The sequence below is a fragment of the Sus scrofa genome, chromosome 13 (assembly GCF_054392235.1).
Source record: "Sus scrofa isolate SSC_HxYL_T2T_F1_AM1 chromosome 13, Sscrofa_HxYL_maternal_Yorkshire_Landrace_v2.0, whole genome shotgun sequence".
NCBI classification, from domain to species: domain Eukaryota; kingdom Metazoa; phylum Chordata; class Mammalia; order Artiodactyla; family Suidae; genus Sus; species Sus scrofa.
In genome coordinates, this window is record NC_139395.1 from 150,237,065 (window position 1) to 150,251,518 (window position 14,454).

General features: G+C 47.5%; 1 protein-coding gene across 1 annotated transcript in view; it reads left to right on the forward strand.

Annotated features, from left to right (window-relative positions):
• The window catches only part of ITGB5 (integrin subunit beta 5), a gene marked incomplete at its 5' end in the record, with an annotated part of 119,432 nt that overhangs the window by 12,267 nt on the left and 92,711 nt on the right, over positions 1 to 14,454 (forward strand). The window contains 1 exon segment of the mRNA NM_001246669.1: positions 8,238 to 8,442. Coding sequence (NP_001233598.1) covers positions 8,238 to 8,442 — 205 coding nt within the window.

Genomic DNA, 14,454 nt, shown 5'->3' on the forward strand with positions numbered 1-14,454 from the left:
TAACAGGAATTCGTATTTGATAAACACAGGCCCTCTGAAAGAACACGGAGTTAGCAAACCAAAGTTTAAAATCTCAGTTTTACTGTGATTGCCTCTCAGTTTCTTGATATGTAAAGTGAAGATGGCAATTCCCACCGTCCAGCATTATTGGGAGTGAAGAATGAGATCGGTTCAGGAGAGAGCTTGTGGAGGGGGCTGCTCATCAACGCAGCCTGAACCTTGTCATCTCTGGATATTTTCTAGTGAAATGTGGGCAGCGGAGTCCGGAAGCCGGGTTGTGCTTCAGGTTTCTTCCTTTCCTGTGCTAGTATTTCACAAGTCTGACGTCCTGGTCCTGGTAGTGACTGATGTTATCCCGAGGAGCCTGTCATTGTCCTGGCTGGCACCTGGGTTCCTTCTGTGCTTAGTCTTGGCTGCAAAACCTCCTGCAGTGCCTGCACTGAGAATGCATGTTCTCTCTGGGGGTGAACTTTCCCCAGGCCTGAGTGTGCTTCAGGGTGCTGGGTTTGGGGCATTCAGGAATGGTTTTGTTTTGTTTTGTTTTGGTCTTTTGCCTTTTTAGGGTCACACTGGCGGCATATGGAGGTTCCCAGGCTAGATGTCGAATCGGAGATGTAGCTGCTGGCCTATGCCAGAGCCACAGCAACTCGGGATCCCAGCCACATCTGCCGCCTACACCCCAGCTCGCGGTAATGCTGGATCCCCAACCCACTGAGCAAGGCCAGGGATGGAACCTGCAACCTCAGGGTTCCTAGTCCGATTTATTTCTGCTGTGCCACGACGGGAACTCCCCAGGAATGGTTTGGATCAACCCCTGTCCTTTAGCAAGACAAGTCAGTGTGGTCCATTCATCCTGGGACATCATCAAAGAAGTAAAGTATTTGCCAAGAGCACATGATATGTATATATGTGGAGGGCTGGTACCGAGTGGACGGCGGGGGAGGCCAGGTCCCTAACCAGTGTGTCTTTGTGGATTCTGATCCACCCACCTGCCCTGTGGCTGCATACCACCACGGATTAGCCCCAAACACATTCCGTGGGGACTCCCTCCCTCCCTCCCTCGTGTTCCAGATCTCACAATGGCTTCCTTATATAGTTGGGCAGGAGGTGGGGGTGGAAACGCCTTCTCTGCACCACTTGTAACCTAATTCCATCTCCTCTCTCAGTCCTGCCTCCCATTACTGTGTTTCTTTCTCTCAGGAGGTGTGGAGTTTGATAGGCCAGTGCCTTCCCTGCAAACCTCTCCACCCCTGCCGCCGCAGATTGGTGCTTCATGCTGGATCTGTCTGCCTGGTTCTGCCACATGGCCCTGTTTACCTGGCTCTCCTGTCTGCATTTTCTAACTGGTTTTCCTGGCAGCTTCAGACCTTATGTTTTGGCTTCAAGACCAGGGTCACCAGACTCTCCCCTACCCTAGATGTGGGGGTGGGGGGGTGGTATGCTACCTGTCCTTACCACACAGCTTAGCCCCTGTCCCTTGTCCTTCGTCACAGCCCCAGGCTATTCTCGGCCAGCTTCAACACTCCTAGTGCCGTTTATACTGCATGGTGTGAAACATGCAACAAACTCCGGCAGCTTATCATCTATTTTGTTCTTTTTTTTTTTTTTTTTTTTGTCTTTTTAGGGCCGTACCTGTGGCATATAGAGGTTCCCAAGCTAAGGGTCTAATTGGAACTGTAGCTGCCGGGCTACACCACAGCCACAGCCACTGCCACCCAGGATCCGAGCCGCGCCTATGACCTACACCACACCTCATGGCAACGCCAGATCCTTAACCCACTGAGCAAGGCCAGGGATCAAACCCCCAACCTCATGGTTCCTAGTCAGATTTGTTAACCACTGTGCCACGACAGGAACTCCTGTTCTTTATTTTGTTAAAGTAGAAGTTTGCCTCTGCTCTAAGAGGGTACGTTTCACAACCCGGGTAGCTGTGAAGAGGTGTGTGTGGGGAAGAATGTGTGCGGATGCTTTTATGGCAAGGCCTGGGGACAGCTCACGTTACTTCCACGCACTTGTTCTCGTCTAAAACCAGTCACGTCACTTGGACTAAGTACAGCAGGAGCTGGGAGACTTAATCTAGCTGTGTGTCCAGGGGGAAGGAGAGGGCTTCGTGGACTAGCAGCCTGTGCCGGGAGCAGCGAGGCCCATGCGCTGGGGCAACGGGCAGTGTCTGGGGAGAAGTGGGCAGGGCCGAGGGGCCCATGTGCCCCGGGACAGAAAGCAGGGTTATGGCAATGGGAGAAGGGATGGAGGCAGGCAGGATGATGGTGCTCAGGGCTGGGGTGTGACAGTGAGACACCTCGAGGCGCTGGGCCAGTCCCGGCTGCTATGGAACCAGAGAGAGAAGACCGGGCAGGTAAGGCCACCCTGTGGAAGCTGGAGTCCTGCGGAGACAAGAACAAGGAGGCCGGAGGTGCTTGGAGGGTGGAGGTGCTTGGAGGGTGGACCTAGGACCTGGCGTGGGAGAAGCCTAGGGAATTTGCCTTGGAGGTGGGCGGGGGAAGGGGTAAAGGGATCCCTAGGACTGGACTGGAGGTGGGAATATGAGGAAGGAGAAAGATGAGAGGCTGGGAAGCAGGACCTGTCAACTGGACCTTCTGGAGTTTACAGTGGCGGGAAGAGGAGAGGGGGCATGACCTATATTCTCCTTTGAGCTGGGGAGGAATGGACACCATGAGCATCCACTGCAGCTCATAGTGAGACAGATCTATGGGAGAACATCTCTTGGGCTGTGTTTTAAGCTTACTGTCGGTGCTTCATAAACTTTGGTCCAGTGAGTTAAGTGAGCCGAGTAGAAGTGGACAGGGGTTCCTCCACCCCCCAGGCAGGCAGCACATGTGGTGGTGTGTTGCTGTTGCACAGATTTCCATTTCTTATCACTCCCCTTCTGCCTCCACCCCCACCCCCTCAGTCAAGCCAGAGCCCCAGCCTCTGGGCAGCTCCCTACTTCTGCCTACTTCTCCGCCAGGCTGTCGGCCTGTTTGCATCTTCTTCCCCTTCACCCCAGGGATCAGGGCGTCTGCCCCCTTTCCTGCTTGGGTTCCTCTTCTCCCAGGCCTGCAGTTTCTCAACGTTTCTACCCTGCCGTTTCAGAAACAAACAAAAGCCTATCCTTTCCCCCAAATACCACCCACATCTTTTTTGAGTTTTGGCTTTCCACAGCAGGCAGTGAGGCTCGCAGAGGATGTGATGACCAGAGTGGCAGCAGGCAGACAAGCCTGAGTGCACTGGTGGCAGTGCCTGACAGCAGAGAGACCGCTGTGCGCTGGCCTTGGCTGCAGGAGGGAGTTCGGATAAACAAAATGTGCAGGAGTGAAGTGTTGGCGCCAACAGTAGAGCTCATTGTATCCTCTGTTCCAGGTGATGGAGGGAGCAGAGAGGGCCAGGGTATAACAACCCTGAGCCTCTGAGTTGTAACAAAGTAAAAGCCATCTAAATTTGGAACAGCTCCCTTCTCTTTCTTATATTATTACCATGTAGTGACTAAAAGCCTTGAAAGATGTTTCAAGTTCCTGTTCTGCAGTTCTGTTGCTTCTCTTGGTAATTTGCCTGTAGTGCACTTACCCTTCCTGAGTCCCTTGGAGGGTGCATGAGGGCGTTTCTAGAGACCATGGACAGATGCCTCCCACAGGAACTGAAACCTCTTGGTGCACAGAGTGCTGGGAGCACCTGCCAGCATCTGAGCTGCCCTGTGAGAAGCCCATCCTAAAACTAGTTGCCATTTTTTCTTCATTGAGATGAAAGCTCATACCTGTTTTTCTGCATCAAATGGATATTCATCCTCCAGGTTTGATAGACAGCAGCAAGAGCTCAGCATCTGGGGCAACAAGGAAACACCAAATTCAGAGGAATGGAGTCTGGGGCCAACAGTCCTGCTGTAGAATTCAGCAGTGACCTTGGCTGAGAAGGGAGGCAGATGATACAAAGGACACTGAGCTTGGGTCCAGAAAGCTGAGGCTGGAGGAACTTAAGCTTCTCAGGTGAACATAGAACGTAGGTGTGTGGGCCTCTAACTCCTCCTCTGTACACATGAAGGGCTGGCAAGGTGATGCATCCAGAGTCCCTTCCCCCGGAACTTGCTGTGTTCCGACACCTGGCAGGGGGGCAAGTGTCAGGTCTCTGGAATCTAAAGGCCCTTAGCATATCAGAGTTCAGGATGTCACTCTTGTGAGGAGGATTTTATTTTATTTATGTATTTATTTATTTATTTTTGTCTTTTGTCTTTTTAGGGCCACACCCTCGGCATATGGAGGTTCCCAGGCTAGGAGTCCAGTCAGAGCTATAGCTGCTGACCTTAGGCCAGAGCACAGCAATGCCAGATCTGAGCCTCGTCTGCGACCTATACCACAGCTCACGGCAACGCCAGATCCCTAACCCACTGAGCGAGGCCAGGGATCAGACCTACAACCCCATGGTTCCTAGTTGGATTTGCTTCCGCCGCGCCACAGCGGGAACTCCCTAGGATTTTATTTTATTTATTTATTTATTTTTGTCTTTTTGCTATTTCTTGGGCTGCTCCTGCAGCATATGGAGGTTCCTAGGCTAGGGGTCGAAGCGGAGCTGTAGCCGCCGGCCTACGCCAGAGCCACAGCAACGCGGGATCCGAGCCGCATCTGTGACCTACACCACAGCTCACGGCAACGCCGGATCCTTAACCTACTGAGCAAGACCAGGGATCGAACCCGCAACCTCATGGTTCCTAGTTGGATTCGTTTCCCTTGCACCATGATGGGAACTCCAAAGTGGCAGTTTTAATATGGTCAGTGGTGGTTCTCCTGCTGGCAACCGGGTGACGGGAGTTCATGGTCTTCCCTGCTGGCGCAGCAGACTCCAAGGATGCTGAGCATTGGCGTGGAGGTTTGCCACAACCCTGAAGAACAGGAGTAAAGAGCAATAAGGGAAAGCTGCTGCCAGTGTGGGGCATGAAGAGGGCTTTGCTCTTGACCTCTTAGATGTTAAAGCAGCCCCAGAGAGCTGCCGGGGTGGCGGCAAAAGGAATAAATAAATAAATGCTAGTTCCTTGAGGGCCACATCAAACAAGAAATTGAGAAACTAAAATAAACAGCAGTGAAAAGCAATTTACAAAAAACCCCTGAGTATTGGGGCGGGGGGGGGGAAGAGCCCCAAAGTACAGTGGGAAAACCAGCTACACAAACAAGGTTGTAATTGGCACTGTATGGCTGCTTCTGAGCTCTTCAACTCTCAGAAGTATGTCCTGGACTCGAAGTCTCCTGATGAGCCTGGAGCAGCAGGTGGCCTGTAGGAGTCCTCCGTCGGGGACTGTCCATCAAAAATAGCCTTTGTGCTGGATAACCAGGACGCTTAGATGAAGTTCATTGCTAGTGCAGGTGTCCAGGTGTCTGGGGATGATCTTGACTCAAATGGTTGAGGCTGTGGGTGAGGAATTAGGCAGGTGCCTCCTGCTTAGGGTGAAGCAGATTGGCTGCTCCAGACCAATGGGAGGGCATCAGGGGTTCCCATGGTTCTGGGGAGCCTGAAGGTGTTTCCTTGACAGCCTGGTGGTGGGGATATGCACTGGCCTTGACCTGAAGGTGCAGTTTGGCAATCAGAAATGGGAGGAGGACAACCACTTCCCCCAAATTGGAGGAGCTGGCAGCAAGACCACTGTGCTGGCAAGAAGTTCAGAAATTCTCTAGCCAAGTAGGCTCTGAGCAGGTGGGCTCTTGAGCCTTGTCAGCTCTGCACAGCTAATTTTCATCCTTTGCTTCAGATAGCTCATGACAGTGACCAATGCCTGTAAGGCCCTCAGGAAGTTAACACTCTGTCCCCCAATCCTTGTGCCTTCCTTTTTACTACTTCATCAGAATTGCTATATCAGGGAGTTCCCTTCGTGGCTCAGCGTGTTAAGAACCTGACTAGCATCCATGAGGACGCAGGTTCGATCCCTGGCTTCACTCATTGGGTTAAGGATCCCACATTGCCATGAACTGTGGTGGAGTTTGCAGATGTCGCTCAGATCTGGTGTTGCTGTGGCATAGGTGGCAGCTGTAGATCCGATCAACCCCTAGCCCAGGAACTTCCATATGCCACAGGGATAGCCCTAAAAAGAAAAAAAAAAAAACAAGAATTGCTAAATCAGAGCCAAACTTGATCGGTGGGAATCCAATTTAGAAACCCTAGCTTTGAAATCTCGTAATTTCAAGAAGACTGATTTTTAAGCTGGAATAATCATTTTTTTCTCACCTTGTTCCCCAAGTGTCTGTAAAGCCATTTCTATTTACAGTCCTTTCCCTGAAGTTGTTGACAGGCCAGATCTCCTGTCATGTCAAGGGTTCAGTATACAAAATTAAAAGAAAAATTCATTTATAAACAAACAAAAAGCCAAAATCACAGAGGCCCAGAACAACACATCTGGTTCTACTTATCTGAACTTCCATATGCTGTGGGTGCGGCCATAAAAACAAAACTGCAACATCTTGAGTTCTTGGATCTTGAATTTTGGAAGGGCCTTGATGGACACTGGCTGGTCTGGGGGCCTCTTAGAACAGGCTGAGGGGAAGTCCCCCGGCGTGTCTGTGCCTGTGTGGTCAGAGGACACATGACTCCTGAGGCTTTTTGGCAAAGTGTTTACAGAGCAGGGAGGAAGAGAGAGCATGAAACTTCTCTAGGCTTTGCTCCAGCCCAGCACTAGCCTCCAGCCAGCTGAGGGAGGTGATCTTGTTTTCTATATCTGGCAATGAAAGGGTTGGCTTTACCATTGAAAATTCCCCTCCTGGAAAATGATCAGTGCTTGTTATCGTACTTTATAACACGGTGTTTCATTTTAGTTATTTTATTATTTTTTTTCTAGTCTTTTTAGGGTCACACTCTGCACTTTTCCATATGGAGGTTCCCAGGCTAGGGGTGAAATTGGAGCTGAAGTTGCTGGCCTACGCCACAGCCAAGCAACTTGGGATCTGAACCACATCTACAACGTACGCCACAGCTCATGGCAACGCTGGATCCTTAACCCACTGAGCGAGGCCAGGGATCGAACCCATGTCCTCATGTGTACTAGTAGCGTTCATTAACCACTGAGCCATGACGGGAACTCCTTTATTTCGTTTTAAAGTAAGTGGCCCAGACTCCTAGTGCCCAGTTTAGGGTGGGATATCCTGATGCCCAGCCTTCTCCTAGATCCAACGTAAGAAAAGATCTTTCTTATCGATGTAGCTTTATTGTTTAAATAACAATGAAGATAAAAGAGTATTTTATGTGCTTCCCCGCAACACCTAAACTGTCTTCAGTTTTTTTTCTTTGGAATCCTAATGCAGATACAATTCTGTTTTGATTTTTTTTCTTAATGCCTATGTTCTGAAATGTGTGCTTAGTCTTCATATTTATCTGTAATGGCCATATCATCTGTTGAGGTGATATCAACCTGTAAGCCAAAAGAAAAATGTATTTCTGTGCTTTTCTAAAGAACTTGCAGTATATATCTTCTTAAAGAGTTTTGCCTTCCTTTTGATCATTTTCTTACGATGAATTCCTAGGAGGGACCGAAGGGTACAAGGTGGATCACGCATTGCTCTCCACCACAGTAGTGGCTGCATGGTCTTGAACTCTCATGACAGCTACTTGACCATTTACCTGCTGTCTTTCAAAGAATTTTCAGTTATATGCATCTTTTGACCATGTCAGTTAGTTTCTCCTGTTACTCATGCAGAAAAGCACATTTTTATTTATTTATTTATTTATGTCTTTTTGCCATTCCTTGGGCTGCTCCTGCGGCATATGGAGCTTCCCAGGCTAGGGGTCGAATCGGAGCTGTAGCCACTGGCCTACGTCACAGCCACAGCAACACGGGATCCGAGCCATGTCTGCAACCTACACCACAGCTCACAGCAACACCGGATCCTTAACCCACCGAGCAAGGCCAGGGATGGAACCCACAACCTCATGGTTCCTAGTCGGATTCGTTAACCACTGAGCCATGACGGGAACTCCCAGAAAAGCACATTTTTAAAAGGAGCATTTTGACCATTAAAATGACAATGAAACCAAAATATTTTTTTTTTAATGCATTTACCGCTCGAAAAATGCTTTCATCTCCAGCCCCTCAGCTTATCCTCGTAATGATACTTGGTGAGGCATTTGGGGTGGGGTTTATCCTCTTTTTAGAAAATGGATTGGAGAGGGTCCAAGGTGAGGGGATGGTGATGGGTCTGCAACCTGGGGTGTTCTGGGGAGACGCCCTGACCGCCTCCTGCCCCCTTCTCCTGGTTCTCCACCTCCAGGACTTCGGCAGCCTGCGGTCTGTCACCTCCCGGTGCGACCTGAAGACAAACCTGGTCAAGAATGGCTGCGGCGGCGAATTCGAGAGCCCGGTCAGCAGCACCCGGGTCCTGCGGAGCCTGCCCCTCAGCAGCAAGGGCTCCAGTCCGGTGGAGTCCGATGTCATCCAGATGACCCCACAGGAGGTCACCGTGAACCTGCGGCCCGGTGAGTGCCCTTGGCGTGGACCAGTTCATGAGGGAAGCTGAGCCAGGCAAGGGGATGGCAGTGGGAGGCGTGGCCCGGGCCCCAGGGAGCAGAGTCCAAGGCCTTGGTGGACGGATGGAGTTTCTTTGCTATTTTTTGGATAATTGTGGTTAAATACTTGTAACATATAATTTGCCGTCTTAACCCATTCTAAGTGGGTAGCAGCGGTATTAAGTATGCTCCCAATATCGTCTAACCATCACACTCTCAGTTTCCAGAACTTCTTTGTTATCCCACACAGAAACTCTGTATCCATTAAATATGAACTCCTCACCCCCTTCCCCCAGCATTTGGCAGCCACTGTTCCACTTTGTTTCTCTCTGAGCTTGACTGCTCCAGGTAGCTCATAGAAGCAGACTCTATATACCTTTGTCCTTTTGTGACTGGCTTATTTCACTTAGCATAGCGTCTTCCAGGACCATCTGTGTGGTAGCATGTGTCAGAATTTCCTTTCTTTTCCGGCTGAATAATCCTCCATTGAATGTATAGACACGTTTTGTTCATCCATTGACGGACTCTTGGGTTGTTCTACTTTTAGCTGTTATGGATAATGTTCTTGTTTTTTATGGGACTATGCTTGTAGTTTATTCCCGAGTTAATGCACATTTCTCAGGGAACATGCTCCTTCCAAGGAGAAAGTACTTTTTTCCATCAGCAGAGTCCATTTGAATCCGTGGCATGCTGAAGGAACAAACTTTCAGAGTAGGGATTTTTTTTTTTTTTTTTTAATGACCCTGGAGCCTCTGTCAGCCCTGGAGTTGATTGTGATATAAGGGAACTAACAGTTTTTGCACACCTACCATGTGCTGAATATCTGCCCTGCCTGAAGGTAGCTGGTGTAACTTTACACCTGAGGAGCTGTGTGCTCAGGAGCTCCCAGTTTTGGCGGCTCCCTTCCACCCTGACTCAGTCTCAGGTTGCACAACTCATGGTTGTTTGTAGCTCATCACTTTTGTCATCTCATATTCTAGATATTAGTTTCTTTGCAGTGTCTGGGAGGATGTGAACGTGGCCAAATTAGAAAGTATCACATTGTTAACAGAGGGCAGCTTTTTTTCCCCAAATCTCATTGGCAGTGACTTCTTTCTTCTTTCTCATTGTCTAGGAAACCATTGGCAATGACTACTTCCAGAGAGCTTATTCAGACTTCAGGGCAGCTGGGGCAGTGGAAAGATGAGGGATCTGATTTGGGCTCTGTTCGTAGCTCAGGGGCCCTGGGCAGACTGCTCCACCCCTTAGCATCTCAGAGTCTTTGTCACCTTCATTCTTCTTCTTCCTCTTTTTTTTTGGCTGTGCCTCTGGCATTCAGAAGTTCCAGGGCCAGGGATCGAACCCCAGCCACAGCAGTGACAATGCTGGATCCTTAACCCACTGAGCCACCAGAGAACTCCCTCATTCTTCACTGCCACATTCAGGGGCTAGATGAGGCTTTTTGTATGAAGGCACTTTAGGAATTTTTTTTTTTTTTTTGTCTTTTCTAGGGCTGCAGCCATGGCATATGGAGGTTCCCAGGCTAGGGGTTGAATGGGAGCTGTAGCCGCTGGCCTACGCCAGAGCCACAGCAACGCGGGATCCAAGCTGCACCCGCAACCTACACCACAGCTCACGGCAATGCTGGATCCTTAATCCACTGAGCGAGGCCAGGGATTGAACCCACATCCTCATGGTTCCTAGTCGGATTTGTTAACCACTGAGCCACGGTGGGAACTCTTTTTTTTTTGGTCTAAATTTTTAATTGTTATTTCCCCAATACAGTTTTTTTTTCTTCTCTACAGCATGGTGACCCAGTTACACATACATGTATACATTCTTTTTTCTCCCATTATCATGCTCCATCATAAGTGACTAGACAGAGTTCTCAGTGCTACACAGCAGGATCTCATTGGGGTTAATAGGCGCAAGCTATTGCTTTTAAGACCTATTAATTATTATTTTCGAAGAGTAGTGGCCAAAGATGCAGATTTTGGAGTCGGCCACACCTAGACTTGGATAGAGATTCGCATGTCTCAGAAATGAATCTGGCACAGCCCTGTACATCATAAGTGCTCAGTAATGCTGCTGCTTGTTGTCATTAGGAAGAACTCTGAGTCACTGTGTATTTGAGAACTGTTTTATTTTGCCTATTGGATTGTCTTGGAAATAGGAAACAGAAGGAGGGGGTAAGTGGCGGTGCCAGACAGAACAGCACAAGCCGCAGGATGGGACAGCCCAGGGATTAGCGCTAAGATTAGCTGAGGAGTTACTGTTTCTACAAGTCACTCACTGGGGGAGACTCTTCACCTTTTGTTTAGTGAGAGGGCACATTGAGAGAGAGAAGGGAGCCCTTGCAAAGCTGGGCAAGTGGGTGGAAAAGAGGAAGCTGAGCCTTTCTGTGGGCAGAAGTTTGGTGGTGTGTTCTGGGGAAAGGCAGACTCCTTCCCTCACGCGGAGTCAGGCTCTGACTTAGAAGGGCACGTAAGCATCATTGACTATTAAGATATCAGAACACTGTGTTTGATAAGAATGACTGTGGACTCACATAAATGGTAGATTTTCCTTTTTATCATAATAACGGTACAACAATGTCACTTCAAAAAATTCTTGAAAAATCATCCACTCTAACACATTATTATTTTCATTTGTGCTTTATTCATGCATTCAGGTTTGTTGTACACGTATAATGTACTTGTTAGCGTGCACTGTTTTCACCCAGTTTTTGGAAACAAGAGCCAAAATGAACACCTCCCAGAGTTTATAGTTTGAGGGAGGTTTTTAATTTTTATTTTTGGAACTCTTCATCTAGAATTGCGCTCAGAGCATGTGGCGCTCTAGCCTTCGTGGTGGCAAATCCCTACACTTTAGGGTAGATTGATTGATTGATTTTTTTTTTTTTTTTAGGGCCGCACCCATGGCATATGGGAATCCCCAGGTCAGGGGTCGAATCAGAGCTGTAACTGCCGGCCTACGCCACAGCCATAACAAGGCCAGATCTGAGCCGCATCTGTGACCTACACTGCAACTCATGGCAATGCTGGATCGTTAACCCACTGAGCGAGGCCAGGGATTGAACCTGAGTCCTCATGGATCCTAGTCAGATTTGTTTCCACTGCGCCACAATGGGAACTCCTTTCGGGTAGATTTAATTTAGGGAAGAGTCGGAGGTCATACAAGCCAGAGAGCTCATAGTTTTTCATTCCAGTTTTTATTTTTTTTAATTTTTATTTATTAATTTTGCTTTTTAGGGCCACACCCATGGCATATGGAAGTTCCTAGGCTAGGGGTCAAATTGGAGCTGTAGCTGCTGGCCTACACCCCAGCCACAGCAACACCAGATCCGAGCCATGTCTGCGACCAACACCACAACTCACAGCAACACTGGATCCTTAACCCACTGAGAGAGGCCAGGGATTGAACCCGAGTCCTCATGGATACTAGTCGGGTTCATTACTGTTGAACCAGGACAGGAATTCCTTCACTGCAGTTTTTAAAATCAGAATTAAGGTGTGGCTCTGAGGCAGAGAGACTGTTACTTGTTTGGATTTATCAACCAGCTTTTAAAACAGTCCCCAAAGAGAATTTAAAGATGCAGTTGAGTGAAGGCAACCTCCTTGGGCAAAATTCTCTCGATGTTAAATTAGCACAATGCTGATTGATGCATAAAGCTCAATGTATACTCACTTAAAGAAAGAATCAGACTTATTTGGTATAGTCACCTTTCTCGGTAAGCATTATGATTCGGCTTCCAGTGTTGGAACTCAAATGGGGAACATGATCCCACGTTTATACAAAATCACGACTCTAGTGCTCTGTGCAGCTCTGGTCCTGCGGAAGGTGTAGTGACGGAGAGCCCATTGCGGAGGTCAAGGTGGGGAGAGGGGTGCTGGCTGTCCTGTGAAGACACCCCCAAGCGGCGAGGGTGTTTCAGTCTGTAGAGGTGAAGACTAGGAGGAGATCTGATGAACATAGGAATTGCTAAAGGTCTAGAACCTCGGGAACCTGTCTCTCAAATATAGAAACACTTGAAGCCAACGATGCCTCCTAACATGTTGAAAATTTCAACATTTATAAAGAGAAGTGCAGGCAGACCCCAGATATTTATTTATATGGGGGAAGGGGAGAATGGTCTGTCACAGGTAGCAATAGCTTCTGTTTGCCAAGTGCATGCTTACTTCAAGGTTATGGCCCCCCGACCGAAGGCTGACGTTCAGGTGTTTAGTGCTTGGTTCTTCCATTGTATTTTTAGAAATACTTTTGTGTCTTCTCCTTTGCCCTGCTCCCCTGTACCTCATAATGGATATTTGTTGAGTGAAATGTGGCACTTTACTAGCTTTATACCAGACTAGGCAGGGACAAGCCTCGCTGTAATATGTGAGGTACTTCACCAAGGCAAGGTTCTTGTTCCAGGATAAGCCTGGGGGCAAAAAGGAAATTCTTCCTCTGCTTTAAAAAGCAGGACTTTTTGTTTTATTTTTGAAATTGAGGATACAACTCACATGCCATAACATTCACCACTTTAAAAGATAAACTCAGTGGTGTGTTGTGTATTTGCAAGGTGGTACAGCATGGCCAATTATCTAATTCCAGAACATTTTCATCGCCCCCCAAAGAAATCCTGTGCTCATTAATAGTCATTCCTTATCTTCTCCCACCCAGACTGACAACCACTAAGCTATTTTCTGTCTCTGTGGTTTTGCTTATTCTGGACATGTCATTTCAATCATATGAAAAAAAAAAAAAAAGAGTTCCCGTTGTGGCTCAGTGGTTAACGAACCTGACTGGTATCCATGAGGACTCAGGTTCAATCCCTGGCCTTGCTCAGTGGGTTAAGGATCCAGTGTTGCCATGAGTGGTGGTATATGTTGCAGACGTGGCTCGGATCTGGCTTTCCTGTGGCTGTGGTGTAAGCCAATCGCTACAGCTCTGATTCGACCCCTAGCCTGGGAACCTCCATATGCCACAGATGCGGCCCTCAAGAGACAAAATAAGTAAATAAATAAATCATATAATATGTGGTCTTTTATGTCTGCCTTCTTTCACTAAAGCAAAATATTTTCAAGATTTATTGATGTTGGAGCATGTATAGGGGTGTCATTCCTTTTTATGGCCACATAATGTTCCATTGTATATGTGTAGGTATACCACATTTTAGTTGATGAATATTTTGGGGCTGTTTTTGATTTGGGACAATTACGACTAATGCTGCTACGAACATTATGTACATGTTTTCATGTGGACATGTGTTTTCAATAATCTTGAGTATACAGCTAGAAGTGGAATTGTTGGGTTGTATGGTAATTCTATGTTTAACTTTTTGAGGAACTGCCAAACTTGAAGCATGATTTTGTATAAATACAGGATCATGTTTTCCATTTTGTTTCCAATGCTGGAAACTGTATGCCTGGATAAAAATCTTAAAAAAAAACACCTTAACAAAGGACAGAAGATCCTTAAGAAAAGACATAAATTTTAGAATAAAGCATATTGAAATGGTAAAAAGCTAGAGGTAGAGCGATTAGAAAAAGTTTACTGAAGTCTTTATTTGCCTCCGTCCCTTAGCCTCTTAGGAAAAAATGACCTCTGATTGGTAGCTCTAACATTTTTTTCTAACTTTTTATTTTGAAATCATTTTAGAGCCACAAGAAGTTACAAAAGTAATAGAGAGTTCCTGCATATCCTTCCCAATAAGAACATGTTACATAACCAGAGAATGTTATCAAAGCCAGGAAATTGACCTGGGTTCCATACTGTGAACTAACCTCGAGATGATGGTTGCTTTTGATACAGGTTTCCTGAAAGCCCCTCTCTATGCTGCTTTTTTCCCCTCTCCCACATTCTGATTGGAGATGATGAATATGTGACTTAGGTGTTGCTTCTGCTACCCAGACTGACTGTACACACACTTCAGAAGACTCGATGATGGGTGGATAAGTGGTTTGCTCTAGACGGAATGTTCATATCTCTCCAGCACTCCTCTATGTTGAAACCCTAACTGCC